At 44.8% G+C, this 18,491-nt stretch overlaps 2 protein-coding genes across 2 annotated transcripts; one reads left to right on the top strand and one right to left on the bottom strand.

Moving 5' to 3' along the window:
* The first annotated feature begins 5,158 nt into the window (after nucleotides 1–5,158).
* On the top strand, nucleotides 5,159–8,874 carry LOC125517963 (non-structural maintenance of chromosomes element 4 homolog A-like). The gene is made up of 7 exons (XM_048682924.1): nucleotides 5,159–5,458; nucleotides 5,555–5,635; nucleotides 6,015–6,255; nucleotides 6,350–6,443; nucleotides 7,427–7,640; nucleotides 7,733–7,824; nucleotides 8,177–8,874. Exons 1-7 carry the CDS (start codon nucleotides 5,305–5,307, stop codon nucleotides 8,684–8,686), a joined length of 1,386 nt encoding a protein of 461 aa, XP_048538881.1. The 5' UTR covers nucleotides 5,159–5,304; the 3' UTR covers nucleotides 8,687–8,874.
* A 498-nt stretch (nucleotides 8,875–9,372) lies between these two features.
* LOC125517964 (zinc finger CCCH domain-containing protein 44-like) lies at nucleotides 9,373–12,500 on the bottom strand. Its single transcript, XM_048682925.1, has 3 exons — nucleotides 12,245–12,500; nucleotides 11,494–11,554; nucleotides 9,373–10,445 (listed from the first exon to the last, which is right to left on the bottom strand). Exons 1-3 carry the CDS (start codon nucleotides 12,312–12,314, stop codon nucleotides 9,677–9,679), a joined length of 900 nt encoding a protein of 299 aa, XP_048538882.1. The 5' UTR covers nucleotides 12,315–12,500; the 3' UTR covers nucleotides 9,373–9,676.
* Nucleotides 12,501–18,491: the final 5,991 nt, after the last annotated feature.

Genomic DNA, 18,491 nt, shown 5'->3' with positions numbered 1-18,491 from the left:
CATTCTGGTACCTCCTCCTGCTCCTGGACCACAATTCGACTATCATGTGGAGCACAGGCCTCAGGTCCAGAAGCCAAAGCCTAGGCTACCAAGGTTTCCCGGTACTGCAACTTCACCAAGATCATTTAATTTGAATGACTTCAAGGCACACAACACATTCTTTGACAATGCCAAGAACCCCTACACAAGGCCAAGAATTTCATCAGATCGATTCTGGAGTTATCAGCAACGCAGTTACTATTCCTACATCTTATACAATCAGGGGCGCATTTTCCTTCATATGCGTCTAGACTACGAAGCCATGGCTGGCCTGCCCTGCCTAGAATAAGCCCTTGGCTGCTTCAGAGATGCTGGCCTTCTATAATTTGTGACTGCCAAAGAACATTGGAATGAAGAGCTTCTGCTACAATTTTATGCTACTCTCCACATTCGCGGCTACAACAGGGATCCGAAGACTTGGATCCTTGAGTGGATGACAGGCGAAGTACACCATGAAGCTAAAGCCCAAGACATCATTGAGCTTACTGCCCTACCCACTCCCGGTGAACATTATGAACCAGGTTGTCAGCTACACCAGAATGCTTTGGAGAGCATCTTCCAGAAGCCAGAGCCTAACATGAGCCAAATGCTAAGCATGATGAAGCCACTGCCCCATGACGTTGACTATCCCAAGGAGTTCTTTGTTGAAGACCTAGAGTATCTGCCCCGCACTATTTACCATATCATCAGGCGAATCTCTATGGCCTGTCAAAGGACATTCTCATGCAGCGAAGCTTGAAGGAGCAATGAAGACATTGGTTTTCTATATCTTCAATGGCATCAGCTTCAATGCTCAAGAGTTCTTCATCTGACAATTGGCTGCATCTGGCTCTGATATCTTTGGTCTGAAGTTCTATGCTCCATGGGTAATGCGCCTCATCAAGCTTCACTCTGCAATCAACTATCAGCCTTCTGCATGCAATCATCTCATATTCTTGCCAGAGGTTGATCTGTCTGTCGAAGCCATCTACCCAGAGCCTGCCAAAGAGCCTGTTTATCTTCACAATGCTGATCACCAAAGCTTCACACAACCCATTGAAGGAGTTCAGGCCGTCACTCATGTTTATCCTTTGGCTGGCAATACACGTGCCCCTCGTACCCAAACTGAAGCCACTGAAAGCACAATTGCCCAAAGGCCTCAGAAGCGATCGCGTGTTCTCAATGACCGAGAGCTTCTAGTCGCCCTGCATCAGAAACAGGATAAGCATCATGACTGGCTCAAGCGTCAAATGCAGAGCCTCCTGGTGGATGTCAATTGCATTCGCAACCTTGCCACCAAGAATGCCTTTGTCACTCATGAAACCTGTCACCGATCGTGGAAGAGTCTGACTCTGCTGAGCTCTGAAGATGATCTTCAACAGGATGGGTTCACAGAGAGATTCAAGTTTGATTCAACTCCTCCCCAGAACGCTCACTTGCTTCGGACTCCCTCACTCGAAGACTCTGAATATTCATCCTCAGCTGCAACAGTTAATGCTAGAGTCATTGATGACCAAGATGATGCTATTTCACCACCTCCAACTTCGGCGCGTATCGACACTGCACCAAGTTCGTCTGCACCACCAAACCTCAACAACGACCCTGCTACTTCGCCTACTCCTCACGGGAACGAGTAGCAAGCTCTATGTCTTCAAACCTTTTTGGTCATTACTGACAAAAGGGGGAGAAGCATATGAGTTGATAGTCTTCAAGCGGGTCCATATGGGTGGTTGCTATACTTTTCCTACATTTGCCAAGTGCTTACAACCCTCTCTTTTGATACATTTGGTTCTTTTGAGTTGTAACACTTAAACTTGATGGTCGTCTGCTACCTTTTCGTCAACTATGTGATGCGATGATAAATTCCGCATGTGTGACGATAAATTCCGCACGAAATCATCTTGCAGACGTCCATTTTTCATTATGCATGTCATTATCTTCGCTATATTCTTTCATGCATGATGAATTGTCTTCATAAGTAGAAGAGGATCTCCGCAAGTACAACCTGCTATGTGCATTTGCATTCAAAAGCAAAATACTTATATGCACATCTTCAAGGGGAGCCTCTTTGCTACTTACGAAGGCAATACCTCAAGCCTTTACAATTTCACATACTTTTATCCCCGTTGAAAACTTCAACCAGCTTGTCATCAATCACCAAAAAGGGGGAGATTGTAAGTGCATCTAATGCCACCCCTAGTTGGTTTTGGAGTATTGACAACAAACCTGGTTGAGGGACTAATGTGTTTGTGAGAATTGCAGGACAACACAGGTAGTAGTCCCTCATTTATTTGGTTACCTACCGGAGATGGCCCCTAAAAATGTGTGAAGACATTGAACACAATGGTGGTATGTGAAGATATTCACACTGAAGACTATGACATGAGAAGACATCGCATGAAGACTTTGGAGCGCGAAGACATAGTTGTTTCGTAGTTTCATCTTCTTCTTTGTTGAGTCATAGAAACCACTATACTATTAAGTGGGGTCTAAGTGAACAAAGTCAGAATGACTAAAGTGATGCTCAACCAAATCCTAAGTCTTCGAGCGAAGACAATGAGAGCAAATCTTATCCAGAGTTGGATAAGTCAGCTTTACTTGTAGCCCAGGTCAAGCTGCCGCGTGTGTTTGAAAACTGACCGTTGGAACACGTGTCAGTTCCTTAGTGACCCAGGGTCATTTCGGACAAATCAGGTCGGGTTGCCTTGTGGCTATAAATAGCCCACCCCCACACCATAAATTGGTGGCTGTTCAGAGTTATTGCACGGCTTTTGTCGTTTGAGAGCAACCCACCTCCGAAGCCTTTGAGAGAGAAATCCTTGAGAGGACGAAGCCCTAAACACCCAGAGCCAAAGAGTGTTAGGCATCACTGAGGGCTTCCCGTCTGTGTGATCTGAAGACTTGTTACACTTGAGGACTGTGAATCCTCTAGCCGGTTAGCCGTCGCGTTCTGAGCATCCAAGAGTCATTATGGATCGCCGTGAATGAAGTCTGTGACGGTTTGGAAGTCTACCTTGAAGACTTACCTGAGTGATTGGGCGAGGACTGTGTGTCCTTAGCTCAAGGGGAATAAGGGGAAGACACAGTCTTTTGAGTTAAATCTCAGCCTCCCTAACCAGACGTACAGTTGTCACATCAACTGGAACCGGTCCAACAAATCCCTTGTCTTCACCAAGCATCTGGTTCTATCATTTCCTTCTCTTTATTTACAGTTGGTCCTTGTGAAGTCATTGCCTGCTTGCATTATCAGTTTGTCTTCATTGTGTAACTGTTTGTTCTGATTGGCGTCATTCTATCTTCCATCCTAATCCATACCGCCTAGCTGCTATTAGTCTTCGTGCTTTCACTTCATTGTATACTTGACTATGGCTTGCCTAGTGTAGTCTACCTTCCGCTACATGTTAATAGGTTCATTTCTATCGTTTGCCTTCGAAACTTCCATGTTTTGAAGACTTATATAAAAATCGCCTATTCACCCCCCTCTAGTCGATAACTAGCACTTTAAACGTTCGAGGGGGTATTTCCTTCACATCAATCTTCTCGTCTACATGTCTTCATGAGTTGTAGCTCTTTCTTCTCTGCAATGCAGATATAGTTCGGTGAAGTTCCTCGAACTTGGCACCAGAGACAACATTCTCTTCAGTTCTGTATGGACTATTTCTCTCTGTATGCACTAGCAAACAAATCAGTCCATATTTGTTTCTGTCAACAATCTCCAGAACACAGGTAGGCAGATATTGCACCAACAGAGTCGAGGCGTGTGCGTTACAAGATCTTAATTACTTGGCGAACAACCATATTTTAGGTAACATTTACAAATTAAGAATGACTCAAACTTCACTGGTGACCAACAAAGATGATGACCTTTTTTTAGGTTAAGATGATGACCATGAGTGGGTGGAGCTACGTGCAGGGCAACAAGTGACACGGCCCACCATGCTCTAGAGCAATCTCCTCACGTTATAGATGGCCCATGGGTTGTTGAATGATGGCGAGAGCAATTTCTTACAATCTAACCCACTCAACTTTTTGATGTAAGCTCCGCCACCGGTGATCATTAATGCATGGACACATCCTAATCCATACCAACATATGAAAAAGGATACCACCTATTACGTCCACCGTTTAGATGCCAGTAAGGTTGTTGGGCCAATTTGTCGTAACCAAAAAGTGCGTGCATGATTAATTTGTCGTAATCAGTAAGTGCGTCCATGACTACTTTGTCGTAACCAAAAAGTGTTTGCGTGATTTAAACCCTCACTCTCGTGGCAACTGAATGACCGATGGACATGTGAACACCCCCTCATGCCGTGGCTTCTAGCCACTCTACTCAACCGCGAAAAGTATCACGGAGGAACACCGGGGGCTCCGTGTGAGGCCAGGGGAGAGAGAGAAACCGACACAGAGGGAGGGAGCCGAGGCGCGTGCGTTACAAAATCTTAATTAGTCGGCGAGCAACCTCATTCTAGGTAGTAGTAACATTTACTACAAATTACCAAAACATTGCTTCAAAGAGCTTCTCACATTTGGTGCACTTTCCCCACAAGTGCAAAATCCATTTTATTGCCTCACCCCTCCAAATCCGGCGTGCGCCATCAAGGCCTCGAGGCAGGTGCGGCGCAGCCGAACAGCCAGCGATGGCGGGACGAAAATTTGGGCTGTCTCAAAAAGATTTACCGCGAGCACCGAGCCGCGGCGGTAAAACACGCGACGAAAAGCCCAGAACCCCGGCGCGCGAGCGGGCGGGAACCCCATGCCCGTCCTCTGGAGTCTGGACCAACGAGATCAACCCGTCCCATAGACCATGTCCACGAGCCGCAGTCTCACTGACACCCCGGCCCACGGCGCGCGCGCGCGAGCGTGGCTCACCTGGACCCGGCCCCGCCGCGCGACTCAAATTTTCACCGCACGCGATTCACCCCCCACGCCCGGGATACCCCCTGCCCCGAATCCGGACTGGCCTCCACCCTCGCGCCGAACCAGGCCACGCTACTGACGCGCGGGCCCAGAAGAGCCCAAGCCCCACATGCAGCGGCACGTGTGGCGGTTCGTGGCGTGCGTCCGGCGGCGAGCGTCGCGGCGCTGGTTCGGCTTCAAATACCCAAACCTCTCCTCCTTCTCCGGTTCCTTCCCTGGTACTCACAACGCCACTCCCGAAATCCTCAAAACTCCTTCCACCGCCGCTGCCTCCCTCCGCTCTCGTATTTGGATATTCCCCTCTCGGTTCGAAGCACCAGGGTAGGGTAGGGTTCCTCCGGAGGGGTTAGGTATTTTCCGACCGCGGTGATGGCGGAGGGGGTCGCGGAGGAGGGCCGCCGGGGCGAGGAGCCGGAGCCGGTGACCCCGGCGGCGGCGGCGGCGGCGGCGGAGGGGTCGCAGGGGCTCGAGGACAGGCGTCTGCTGCGGTCGCGGTACCTCGCCGTCAAGAGCCAGATCAACGGTACGGGGGGGCACCCGCGCGCCCGCGACGGCGGTGTTTCTGGGTGCCGTTTTGGAGTTCGGTTTGGCGTCTAACAATGTGCTGTGTTCCGTGCAGACGAGAAGGACCAAATGGCGAGCGCGGACTCCGTCAAGTTCCAGTCCGTCATCTCGCAGGTGGAGAGCCTGCACCAGCACGGTGAGCCCGGCTCACTCGCCATTTTTTTGAATTTCGCTTCGGTAGTTTGGACGAGGCGTAATGTGTGGTTAGGCCAAGTTTCATGCCTTATTTTATTTTATTTTTAGCCATGTGTGGGGTCTCCTAATAACAAAACCGTGCTGCATATGTGCTGCTCTACTACTCTGTGTTTTGCCACAGTGATAAACATGTTCTTGCCTTAGGAAACACACATTTGACATTTACATTCAGTAAATCGACAACGCAGAAGAAAATAATACTAGTACATAATATTTTCTTGTTTGCCATATGCTCTGTTACTACTCTGGTGCACTTTTGCTGTCGGCCAATGCTATTTACTAAAAAGTAAAAACTGACCAATTGTGCCTTCATGCTGCAGTTCACAATCCCAGGGAGCAGGTAGCTGATGCAGAGGCATTGCTGGACATTGCCAGCAGTTTGGCAGCATCTGTAAGGTCCCAGTCAGCACTAGGAATCACTCCTTCCCATTTAGTTGCTGCACTCCTCAACAAGTTTGGGACGCAAGGGGATGCCGATGGTGAGGGCGCCTCATTGAGATGGTCTGCTGTTGGGCTTGCTGCGTCTCATGTCTTCATGGCTGTGCCTGGATGCTGCACCATGTAAGGCATCTGATCATTTATCTCATATTTTTTCCATTGATGTCTGCCTTACAAATTTCAACTGACTAACTATGTATGGCTACTATTCTGACAGGTTTGGTCCCATGACGACAGAAGTGAAGCCACGGAGAACACATACCATTAGAAAGAGGACTGCAAGGCCGAGTAGAAATGATCGCCCTGAACAGGTGTGTGTATCATCTAGATGCTTTAATAATAAACAGAGTCATATATGCTTTCTTTTTTGTGCTTGAAACATGAAGATGCACTCTATAGCAGTTGATATTGACTAAATTGCTACACTTAGTCATATTTATTTGGTGATTGCTGCCAATTTACTGCAGAAGCATACTCTTTGATTATGTAAGGTGGGGTTTACTATTGTAAACTCCAATATATCCACATTGATGTATAAGTGAATTGCATAATTGAGCGTTATTTGTGCATGTTTCCTTAAACTAATTTGTTTTGATCTCCTTTCCATTGCCATATGCAATTTTAGTGTAATTGCTACTGTTTTCCATTTTGTGAAGCAAGTGCCAGGTTCATACTTCATTGGCTAATCATTCCCTAGTTAATCTTACTGTAAATATATAAATGTTACATAGCCTAGCAGTCAGTGTGGTTACTGAACTACTACAAACCTTTTACATTGCACTCGTTGATCTTTTGTGATAGAGGTGGTGGTTGCATCTTAATGTCACAGAAGCATTCTGCTATATTTCATCACACAATGAGCCTTTTTTTAGCATGTTACCATCAGTAGTAATTGCCTTCAAGTATCAAAATCGTTTAGCTCATTTATTTTGTAAAATCTATGTTTGGCCATCTTCATTTTGTATTCTGTTATACCAAGACTAGTTGTCACAAGCAGTTTGCCTCTGGTCACATGAATAGTTTCTTTGTTCTGCTATAGCTGTATCACTGTATGTAAATGCAAGTAGTCTATATTTAGATCATCTAATTGAATCCGCTTGCTGGTCTAATTATCAAATTCATTTAGCTCATAATTCATAAATGGATGTTTGGCAATATCAGTTTGTATTTAATTTTGTATTCTGTTATCCCAAGATCAGTTTGTGACTGTCATTTTGTATTTTGTTATCCCATGATCAGTTTTGGCAAGATCAACTTCTAATAACATGTTGATCTAATCTGCCGTATTACGCAGCTTGCTGATCCAGAGACAACAACGACTGATACAGACAGGAACATGGCTGCTCTGTTTAATGTTCTGAGGAAGAAGAAAAAAGCAAGACTTGAAAACCTTGTTCTGAACAGAATGTCCTTTGCCCAAACGGTGGAGAACATATTTGCCTTGTCATTCCTAGTTAAAGACGGCAGAGTGGAAATGAATGTGAATGACGACGGCCATCATATCCTCTGTAAGGGCTTTGTTGCTTTATTGCTCTTTTTGTTGGTGTCGCATCATGTATATCCTGTTGTGTATCTGATATTATCTTATCAACTGGAACAGCTCCAAGAAATGCACCTGCTGCTGGTGCAATTGCCTCAGGAGAAGTGAAATACAACCATTTTGTCTTCAGATACGATTTTAAAGACTGGCAGGTACTATCCACATCATTGATTGCCATTTTCACAATCAAGTGTTGAGCATGTACCGTTCATAGTCTTTTTGGGAGGTTGTGCAAGATAATGCAGTTTTCACCATTATCACAAGTTATAAATTCATTATTACAAGTCTTACCTACAGTTTATCAAACACACAAGACAAGTACTGTAAACCAAACGTATGACAACATGTTGTCAATTAAATGCTAATCATTTTTCATGGATTATCACACAAACCAAACGTATTCTTCTGTACTTGGGTGAATGCTGGGAAGATCAATCTACATGGCTAATCCATGTACTTGCCACTCACTCCAATCTAATTAATCTGTTTTACATTTGCTCCTAGCTCATGAAAGGGATAGTCGCGGAGGGGGAAGAACTGATGGTGCACAGGCCGCCTTCTCTCAGCACGTCTGGAGGAAATACCCAGGCGGAGATGCCTACTCGCAGCATGCCTGGAGGAAATAACCAGGGGGAGGTGCCGGCACACGGCACGCCTGGAGGCAACGAGGATCCCGCGACGCCTGTGCATGGCACATCCGGAGGAAACAGCGAGCCTGAGATGCCTGCGCACACAACTTCAATCAGGAAGCACTGCAGGAACCGGGGCCTGGTCACACAAGCGCGGCAAGACGAGACGACAGCCATGGAGGATAAGCGGCAGACGGATGCGCAAGATGAGGTGATGCGCACGGTGGTCAAGCGGGAGGACATGGAGATGGCCAAGGACAGGCAGGAGGTGGTCCAGACGTACAAGCGCAAGCGGTCTGATCGCCATCCACCCGCCGGCGGCCACCGCGCGCATGCGTCTTGGGGTTCCTTTGGTGTCGGTAAAGAGTTTACCCGGCTGACCTAGCTCTAGCTCTAGCTTTATCCGACTGACCTAGCTTTAGCTTTTGAGAGGACTTTTGTAGGGGTGGGCAAGTCCAGATCTATGATTTGGATGCTGTCTAAGTGTAAAGTAGTCCGAGTTAGAGAAATGTTGATCAGTGTTATGAGTTTGCAGTGTTGGTTTACTGCTGGATTTTTAAGCAGTTATCTTGAGCTACCTGGCTCGTTATTATACAGCTGTTATGCTTTCAGCTGCTTGATTAGATACCCTGAACATACCAAGGGTGTTCCATCTCAAACTGACCAAGAACATCCAGCGAAAAATATACTTGTACTAAGAGCAAGCGGCAATTATCACTCGTCTGGACAAAGGGAAACAATTTACGCCATTCAGCAACTTACTCTCTGGCGGCACCACCACGTTTGGGTGAGGCAAACCGTTAGGGTTATCGATTCTTTTGATTCATCATTAAGTCTTAACGAGATTGGATGGTGACTGGACGCTGTGGCTAGATGATGCTCCGGATCAACAATCTTATTGTATCCAAACCGAATGCAATAGTAGTTCATTGTCAAAAATTAAAGGGAAAAAAAGAGGTGAAAGATAATAAAATTTTGGCTTATAATCTAAATACCAAGGATGTTCGGTCCCAGACTGACCAAGAACATCACACGAAAGATACTGGCTTTGATTCTATAACTCTCCAGAAATAGAATCGCTAAATTTGCCATATTAAAATGCCTTAGAAACAGTACAAAAATTGGATGCAGAGCAGAGAGAAAAAAAAGACGGCAATACACTAAGCCTATAATAAACCTCAAAAGCAAATCCATTCTCGGACATCTATCAGTTACAGCGAGCTGATCAAAACCAAGCCATGACAGTATCTCCCAATCAATCAACAACAGGCTTATGCAACTCAACATGACCATGGGTGAGTGGCCTCGGATTTGGAGCTCAGGCTTTGCTAGTCACTATTAATCATGAAAAGCCATGAAAAAAGAAAAGCATCCCTCAAGCCGCAGCCGACTTGCGCAGTTCACTCTCACCATGAGCGAAGTGGCATCTGTCTCCAAATGTGCAAGAGCCTTTGTTGAAGTTGTCACACAGCTTGGTCTTGAAGTTGCTTCCCCCACCACCACCTGCAGGCCCCCTCCCCGGGTTCTTTGCTTGAGGAGGGGCGTTGCCGCCAATGCGGAGAATCAGCTCTTTCACCATTGCACTCGCATGGTTGACCTGATCGAACGATCCCTCGAGCTCAATGTTTTTATGGTTGGGGTCTGCCTCATTATCCCGGATGGCTAGCTTGGCCCCAGTCATTCGGGATATGTGCTTCGTGTTGACTCCACCTTTCCCAATAATGGCGCCAGCAAGGGATGCATCAACACTGATCTTGGCTGTGGCCGATGCGCCAAAGGTTGAGGGAGGAACCATGTCTGGGCCAGGCATCGGTGAGGGCTGGAAGTGACCGTTGGGTCTTGGTCCCATTGGAGGTGCCATCGAGTTGTTCAACAGCATGGGCTTTCCGAGCTCCCTCTCTCCATGAGCAAAATGACACTTGTTCCCCCATTTACAGCCTTCTGCTGTGTTGAACTTGTTACACAAGCGAGTCTTCAAGCTGGGTGTAGGTGGCCCATCAGGAACACCAGGTCCCATGGGCATTCTTCCTTGAGGAGCTGAAACAGCTGGACCACCCAAGTTGGTCATCTTTGAAACAGCCTGGTGACCTCCAGGGAAGTTATGGAGAAAATGGCAACTTGAACCAAAGGGACAACCAGCAGTGCTGCACACAGAGAGTATCACATAAGCAAGCGAACTTACACAACAATCTAAACTGTAACACGACCGATGATTTATAATGCAGCCAATACTGATGAAAAAAGATCATGATCTATTTAGTTGAACAAGATGACAGTATTATTATATTAACTAATGAGAGGCATCTGGTGAATGAAAAGAACCAAACATTATCAGTACTATGGGGACACTTAGATTCTACTTTTGATGTGTAGTGTACAGACGACACTTAGATTCTACTTCTGATGTGTAGTGTACAGACGACACTTAGATCCTATGTTTGATGTGTACACACAGTATCACTACTATGTGGACAACCACAGATGCTTCATCATATATCTACTACAGTCAATTTTTATGTCATAAATATATAGAATATCAAAATAGCAGAGTACATTTTAGAGTAATGTTGTAGTTTCTCAATAAGAAGTGTTTTCAATTTTATCTTCCAATATTGTTGTGAGCTATTCTACTTCCATGATACCTGATTACCTCTACATAATGAAGACACTTTGTAACTTATAACAAAACCAAAGATAGCTTAACATCATAAACTGGAAATTATAAATATATAAAATAAAAATATCTTTGCAAGTAGGTATGGCATTGGTACTAGATAGTCAAAACATCCATGAGTGATACTGGATTATCAACGATCTAGATGAACACTCAATTGCTCCCCATTAACATGTTCGATCTTCTTATCTTGGTTTCTGCAGGTGAATCTGTGCCATTGTGTTACTGACTGATTTTCCATCTGAAAGCAAGTTACATATCCTTATAATTCTTGTTGCATTCTTCCAATTTTCACAACGATATACACACCGGCTGTACTAATTTTTACTCCACTGGATATTCATTCTTAAGCTTGAGTTAGATGAGGAACCTGTAGTAGAACCTTGCTTGACCCATTCGTTAGCATCAATAACAATTTTTAGCAAGATAGCAGAATTTTAATGAAAAATAACAGCAAATTGCATAATAATAATAATAGATGTTACCAGGTGGGAGTGGATTTTAGGTTGGATTATAACCTGAAAAATTTGGTGCATGGCTTCGATTTGCTTCCTACACCCGTTTGAACCGACTCCGATTCTGCTACACCAAATTTATTACTTCCACCAGTTAATACCGTGTTGATTTTACTAAAATCTTGGCACTTGTAAGAAAACATATACTAATAATTTAATAATTTAATACTAGCACAGAGATATTGTAATAAAAACTAAATGCTGGAATTAACTCCAGTACCCCAAGCAGAGCTATGCCAACGATTTAAATTAGGACTATCCGTATATTTCTGCTTTGGGCACCGGATGCCAACGTCAGCGTGGCTTGTAATTAACACAACAGAACATTTAAGAAAGGATCCTCTCTACCAGAATAGGACTAGCCTAGATCCTGCTAATAATTTGCCCCAACCCCCTCCCCCGGGAAAAAAGCAAGCGAATCACATCTTCAGATCTTTGGAAGAAAAAAAAACAAAACAAATCCCCGCAAGAACCTACACGGCAGCAAGCCATGAAACCCGTTCAATACAGACCGCAGAAAATTTCAGGCTCGCTACAAGCTCCTAGCAGCCCCCGATATCCCCGTCCCATCCATCAACCAAAACCCGGCTTCTCGCCACCCACGCAACGAAGCGAACCAGCGCCTCCCAGATCCGGCAAAGGGACGGGAACGAAAACCCTAAGGAGCCCCATCCAGCCAGAGCAGGGGCAACGAAACCAGAAACCAGGAGGGGGGGGGGGGGGGGGGGGGGGGGGCGAGAACGAGGCTGCTCACCTCTGGCGCGCTTGACGGCGGCGCCGCCGTTGGTGCCCTCCGGCACGGCCCTCTTGCGGCCCGCGTCCATGGCGAGCTCGGGGGGAGGGCGACGCGGGGTCGACGTCGGCGGCGGCGGCGGCGCGTGGAACCCTAGGCTAGGGTTTCTCTCTGGCGGGGGCGGCGTCGGTAGAGAGAGAGAGGAGGAGGAGGCAGCACGGGGCCTCACAACCGGAGAAGATGGGGTGTCGCGCTGGGGCAAAGGTTTAGTTTGGCACGTGGCGTTTTTAACGGTGCGCTCTGGTAAGGAGGGATCCAGGAGTTTGGGCAGGATTCTGGCTGGAGACCGGAGCTGGAGCCAGTTTTTGTCTCGTTTCTTTCCTATCTCGGAGCACCGTAAAATTTGCTAACCATTGGATCCACGATCCAACGCTGCAGGTGCGCTCGTGTCAAGGGAGCTGGAGCCAGCTTTTGTCTCATTCCTTAGCCTCCCGTATAACTTCAATCTTAATAATATTTTTGAAAACTACTACTTCTCTATAAACTACCCTCTCCGTCTCATAATATAAGATATTTTTTAACACCGCATTAGTGTCAAAAAGCATCTTACAATATGAGACATAGGGAGTAATATAAGAAGACAGTTAAACTCTAGAGATAGTTATTATTAGAACAGTGATACGTGTTGGTCGGATGATAATCTAAAGAGATCCATCGTCTCGACAATTGTTTGATGGAGTCACGATAAGTCATCTTATCTCTCCCATGTGAGTGTCGGCCTTTGCAACAAGCCAAGTGTTGCACTCGATCCTCTGCAGCAGGAGCATTGTTGCAATCTCGTATGAACCATTCCCCCCTTTGAAACAATACTTATGTTACAGAAATCGCACTGTGACCACTGTTGCAATATCGCAGATGTTTTAAACACACAACCCCGCTGCAAACCATTGCAACAACACAAATGTTTCAGAAACATAACCCTAGTTGCAAAGCATTGCACTGGATGTATTTGTCGGTGTGAACCTTGTATGTGCACAAGCCCTCCGCCCCTATTCTACAACAGCACCTGTGTAAAAAAATGACGGATCACCATCGTGCGTGCTTGAGCAAACCATGTCGGTAGTCTTGATTGGATCAGATGAATTACCGGTCGGACGCTGGTGTGCATACCTTGGAGAGGAGGACGCTGGTGGCGGCGCGCTTGTCGTCCCAGCGGACGGTGTAGCTATCTTGCTCCCGCCGAGGGTGTGCTCGTTGGAGGTGATGTACGACATGTATACCCCTGCGAAGACAACGATGCAAGGTGTAGACATGCGATGAGAAGAAATTGAAGGGGATTCCTAGGGAAGAAGAAGAATCAATGGACGGGAAATGTGTGGGCAGCCGTATTTGTTGGGATAAGGTTGGGTGTGATAGCGGTGGGTAAACCTGTTCAAACCCTAGGCCAGGTTGGGTTTCGGCCCAGGCTTTGTAAAGCCCTAAGCAAAAATCCTAAGCGGGCCCGACCCGAAGCACATGAACAGTGCCATTTTTCAATTCAAATAATTATATTCTAGATATTAAAAAAATATAATATACTTATATTTCAAATAAAATATACATTTGTTGCCATTTCGGGCCTTTTTTGGCTTTCATGTCGGGCTTCGGGCGGGAAAATGGAGCACGGGCCCAACCCGGATGCCGGGCCTTCGGGCTCGGGTCTCCGGGCTAGGTTGCCCATGCACAGGTCTAGCGGTGGGTGGGCCCTCAAATGGGCACGCGTCGCGCAACAGAGGCAGCGGATGAAACCCAATTATCAGTCAAGTGAGAAGAAACATTTCCCTCATTCTTAAGCCTCTTCGATCTACAAGAATTTTGTACGATTTTTTAGCCTTTTGGTTTGTAGGAATATAACAATCCTAATTCCTGTGTAAGATATGAATCAATCTTTTGTATTCATAGAAAAAATACTCCTTTTAGTGATCTAAACACTCTTATATTTCTTTATAGAGGAGTATTAGCCTAGGCTCGATGAAAAATACATCTTATCATGTGAATCAAGGGAAAGTAGCGGCTGCACGCCTGCACCCACCTTCATTGTGGAAATGATCATCAACAAATGTTATGGGGCTTGCAAAGTTTTGTGGTCAAATAACATTTGAGGAGCTCTCTACAAAAAAGACAAAATTACAAAATCTGCTCAAATAGTGCACTTACATTTTGACTAATTTTCAGTGAATTTGTCTTTTTTATAGAGAGCTCCTCGAATGTTATTTGACCACCAAATTTTGCAAGCCTCTCTAACATTTGTTAATGATCATTTCCATAATTTTTCTGATTTTTAAAAAGTGGTTTGATATGTTTTCTTGCGTGGGCGCACCGTGGGTGCACCGAGAGTGGGTGTAGAAGAACCACTCTCATGAATCCAATGACACCTCCCAATCACACAAATTTTGACGGGAGGAAACTTCAGCCACATATCGCTACCAGGCGACCGCGCTGTCGCGGCTATGGGCCCCGACTACCCTCCTCGGGATCCACAGGGAACGGAGAAACCGTCGTTCGCCCCGCCCGCCACCAACAAGGTAAGCTTTGTTGCCCGGCGAAGCCGACATCATGGCACCTCCTCTCGAGGTACCGATGCTACCTCTTGAGCATTGCGTTGGATTTCCCCGAAGAGGAAGGGATGATGCAGCAAAGTAGCGTAAGTATTTCCCTCAGTTTTTGAGAACCAAGGTATCAATCCAGTAGGAGGCTACGCCCGAGTCCCTCGTACCTACACAAACACAATAGCTCAACGCAACCAACGCGCTTAGGGGTTGTCAATCCCTTCACGGTCACTTACGAAAGTGAGATCTGATAGAGATGATAAATAATATTTTTGGTATTTTTGGTATAAAGATGCAAAGTAAATAAAGTAAAAGCAAAGTAAAAGCAAAGCAATAATAAAGTGATGAAGATTGATATGATGAGAAAGAGACCCGGGGGCCATAGGTTTCACTAGTGGCTTCTCTCAAGAGCATAAGTATTCTACGGTGGGTGAACAAATTACTGTTGAGCAATTGACAGAATTGAGCATAGTTATGAGAATATCTAGGTATGATCATGTATATAGGCATCACGTCCGAGACAAGTAGACCGAAATGATTCTGCATCTACTACTATTACTCCACTCATCGACCGCTATCCAGCATGCATCTAGAGTATTAAGTTAAAAAGAGAGTAACACCTTAAGCAAGATGACATGATGTAGAGGGATAGTTTCATGCAATATGACAAAAACCCCATCTTGTTATCCTCGATGGCAACAATACAATATGTGCCTTGTTGCCCCTTCTGTCACTGGGAAAGGACACCGCAAGATTGAACCCAAAGCTAAGCACTTCTCCCATGGCAAGAACAACCAATCTAGTAGGCCAAACCAAACTGATAATTCGAAGAGACTTGCAAAGATAACCAATCATACATAAAAGAATTCAGAGAAGATTCAAATATTATTCATAGATAGACTTGATCATAAACCCAAAATTCATCGGTCTCAACAAACACACCGCAAAAAGAAGATTACATCGAATAGATCTCCACAAGAGAGGGGGAGAACATTGTATTGAGATCCAAAAAGAGAGAAGAAGCCATCTAGCTACTAGCTATGGACCCGTAGGTCTGAAGTAAACTACTCACACTTCATTGGAGGGGCTTGGATGATGATGTAGAAGCCCTCCGTGATCGATGCCCCCTCCGACGGAGCTCCGGAACAGGCCCCAAGATGGGATCTCGTGGATACAGAAAGTTGCGGCGGTGGAATTAGGTTTTTGGCTCCGTCCCCGATCGTTTGGGGGTACGTGGATATATATAGGAGAAAGAAGTACGTCGATGGAGCTTCGAGCGGCCCACGAGGCAGGGGGGCGCGCCCTAGGGGGAGGGGCGCCCCCTACCCTCGTGGCTTCCTTGACGGAGGGTCCAAGTCTCCTGGATCTTATCTGATGAGAAAATCACGTTTCCGAAGGTTTCATTCCGTTTGGACTCCGGTTGATATTCCTTTTCTTCGAAACCCTAAAACAAGCAAAAAAACAGTAATTCTGGGTTGGGCCTCCGGTTAATAGGTTAGTCCCAAAAATAATATAAAAGTGGAAAATAAAGCCCAATAATGTCTAAAATAGTAGATAATATAGCATGGAGCAATCAAAAATTATAGATACGTTGGAGGCATATCAAGCATCCCCAAGCTTAATTCCTGCTCGTCCTCGAGTAGGTAAATGATAAAAACAGAATTTTTGATGCGGAGTGCTACTTGGCATAATTTTAATGTAATTATTCTTAATTGTGGTATGAATATTCAGATCCAAAAGATTCAAGACAAAAGTTCATATTGACATAAAAATGATAATGCTTCAAGCATACTAACTAAGCAATTATGTCTTCTCAAAATAACATGGCCAAAGAAAGTTCATCCCTACAAAATCATATAGTTTAGTCATGTTTCATTTTCGTCACACAAGAATGCTATCATCATGCACAACCCCGATGACAAGCCAAGCAATTGTTTCATACTTTAGTAATCTCAAACCTATAAACTTTCACGCAATATATGAGCACGAGCCATGGACATAGCACTATGGGTGGAATAGAATATAATGAGGGGGTTATGTGGAGAAGACAAAAAAGGAGAAAGTCTCACATCAACGAGGCTAATCAATGGGCTATGGAGATGCCCACCGATTGATGTTAATGCAAGGAGTAGGGATTGCCATGCAACGGATGCACTAGAGCTATAAATGTATGAAAGCTCAACAAAAGAAACTAGTGGGTGTGCATCCAACTTGCTTGCTCGTGAAGACCTAGGGCACTTGAGGAGGCCCATTGTTGGAATATACAAGCCAAGTTCTATAATGAAAAATTCCCACTAGTATATGAAAGTGATAACATGAGAGACTCTCTTCTATGAAGATCATGGTGCTACTTTGAAGCACAAGTGTGGTAAAAGGATAGTAACATTGTCCCTTCTCTCTTTTTCTCTCATTTTTTTGGGCCTTCTTTTTTTATGGCCTTTCTCTTTTTTTGGGCCTTCTCTTTTTTTATGGCCTTTCTTTTTTTTTCTTTTTTTATTACTCACTTGGGACAGTGCTCTAATAATGATGATCATCACACTTCTATTTATTTACAACTCAATGATTACAACTCGATACTAGAACAAAGATGACTCTATATGAATGCCTCCGGTGGTGTACCGGGATATGCAATGAACCAAGAGTGACATGTATGAAAGAATTATGAACGGTGGCCTTGCCACAAATACTATGTCAACTACATGATCATGCTAAGCAATATGACAATGATGAATGTGTCATGATGAACGGAATGATGGAAAGTTGCATGGCAATATATCTCGGAATGGCTATGGAAATGCCATAATAGGTAGGTATGGTGGCTGTTTTGAGGAAGATATAAGGAGGTTTATGTGTGAAAGAGCGTATCATATCATGGGGTTTGGATGCACCGGCGAAGTTTACGCCAACTCTCAATGTGAGAAAGGGCAATGCACGGTACCGAAGAGGCTAGCAAGGATGGAAGGGTGAGAGTAAGTATAATCCATGGACTTAACATTAGTCATAAATAACTCACATACTTATTGCAAAATTCTACAAGTCATCAAAAACCTCGGCACTACGCGCATGCTCCTAGGGGGATAGATTGGTAGGAAAATATCATCGCTCGTCCCCGACCGCCACTCATAAGGAAGACAATCAAATAACACCTCATGTTTCAAATTTGTTGCATAACGTTTACCATACGTGCATGCTACGGGACTTGCAAACCTCAACACAAGTATTTCTCAATTTCACAACTACTCAACTAGCATGACTTTGATATTATTACCTCCATATCTCAAAACAATCATCAAGCATCAAACTTTTCTTAGTATTCAACACACTCATAAGAAAGTTTTATTATTAATCTTGCATACCAAGCATATTAGGATTTTAAGCAAATTACCATGCTATTAAGACTCTCAAAATAATCTAAGTGAAGCATGAGAGATCAATAATTTCTATAAAACAAATCCACCACCGTGCTCTAAAAGATATAAGTGAAGCACTAGAGCAAAACTATAAAGCTAAAAAGATATAAGTGAAGCACATAGAGTATTCTATCAAATTCCAAATCATGTATGGCTCTCTCAAAAGGTGTGTACTGAAGGAAATATGCCCTAGAGGCAATAATAAAGTTATTATTTATTTCCTTATATCATGATAAATGTTTATTATTCATGCTAGAATTGTATTAACCG

Source organism: Triticum urartu, chromosome 7 (genome assembly GCF_003073215.2).
Source record: "Triticum urartu cultivar G1812 chromosome 7, Tu2.1, whole genome shotgun sequence".
In the NCBI taxonomy this organism is placed as follows: Eukaryota; Viridiplantae; Streptophyta; class Magnoliopsida; order Poales; family Poaceae; genus Triticum; species Triticum urartu.
The sequence above is the reverse complement of the archived record's forward strand: the minus strand, read 5'-3'. Positions and strand labels throughout refer to the sequence as shown.

What these genes read in the sequence shown, in the direction of transcription:
- LOC125517963 (XM_048682924.1), top strand. Translation starts at nt 5,305, where the DNA reads ATGGCGGAGGGGGTCGCGGAGGAGGGCCGCCGGGGCGAGGAGCCGGAG. An exon ending in CGTCAAGAGCCAGATCAACG is followed by an intron (nt 5,459 to 5,554) that starts GTACGGGGGGGC and finishes TGTTCCGTGCAG; the next exon opens with ACGAGAAGGACCAAATGGCG. An exon ending in GAAATGATCGCCCTGAACAG is followed by an intron (nt 6,444 to 7,426) that starts GTGTGTGTATCA and finishes CGTATTACGCAG; the next exon opens with CTTGCTGATCCAGAGACAAC.
- LOC125517964 (XM_048682925.1), bottom strand. Translation starts at nt 12,314, where the DNA reads ATGGACGCGGGCCGCAAGAGGGCCGTGCCGGAGGGCACCAACGGCGGC. An exon ending in CGCCGTCAAGCGCGCCAGAG is followed by an intron (nt 11,555 to 12,244) that starts GTGAGCAGCCTC and finishes TTGGTGTAGCAG; the next exon opens with AATCGGAGTCGGTTCAAACG. An exon ending in CCATGCACCAAATTTTTCAG is followed by an intron (nt 10,446 to 11,493) that starts GTTATAATCCAA and finishes CTCTGTGTGCAG; the next exon opens with CACTGCTGGTTGTCCCTTTG.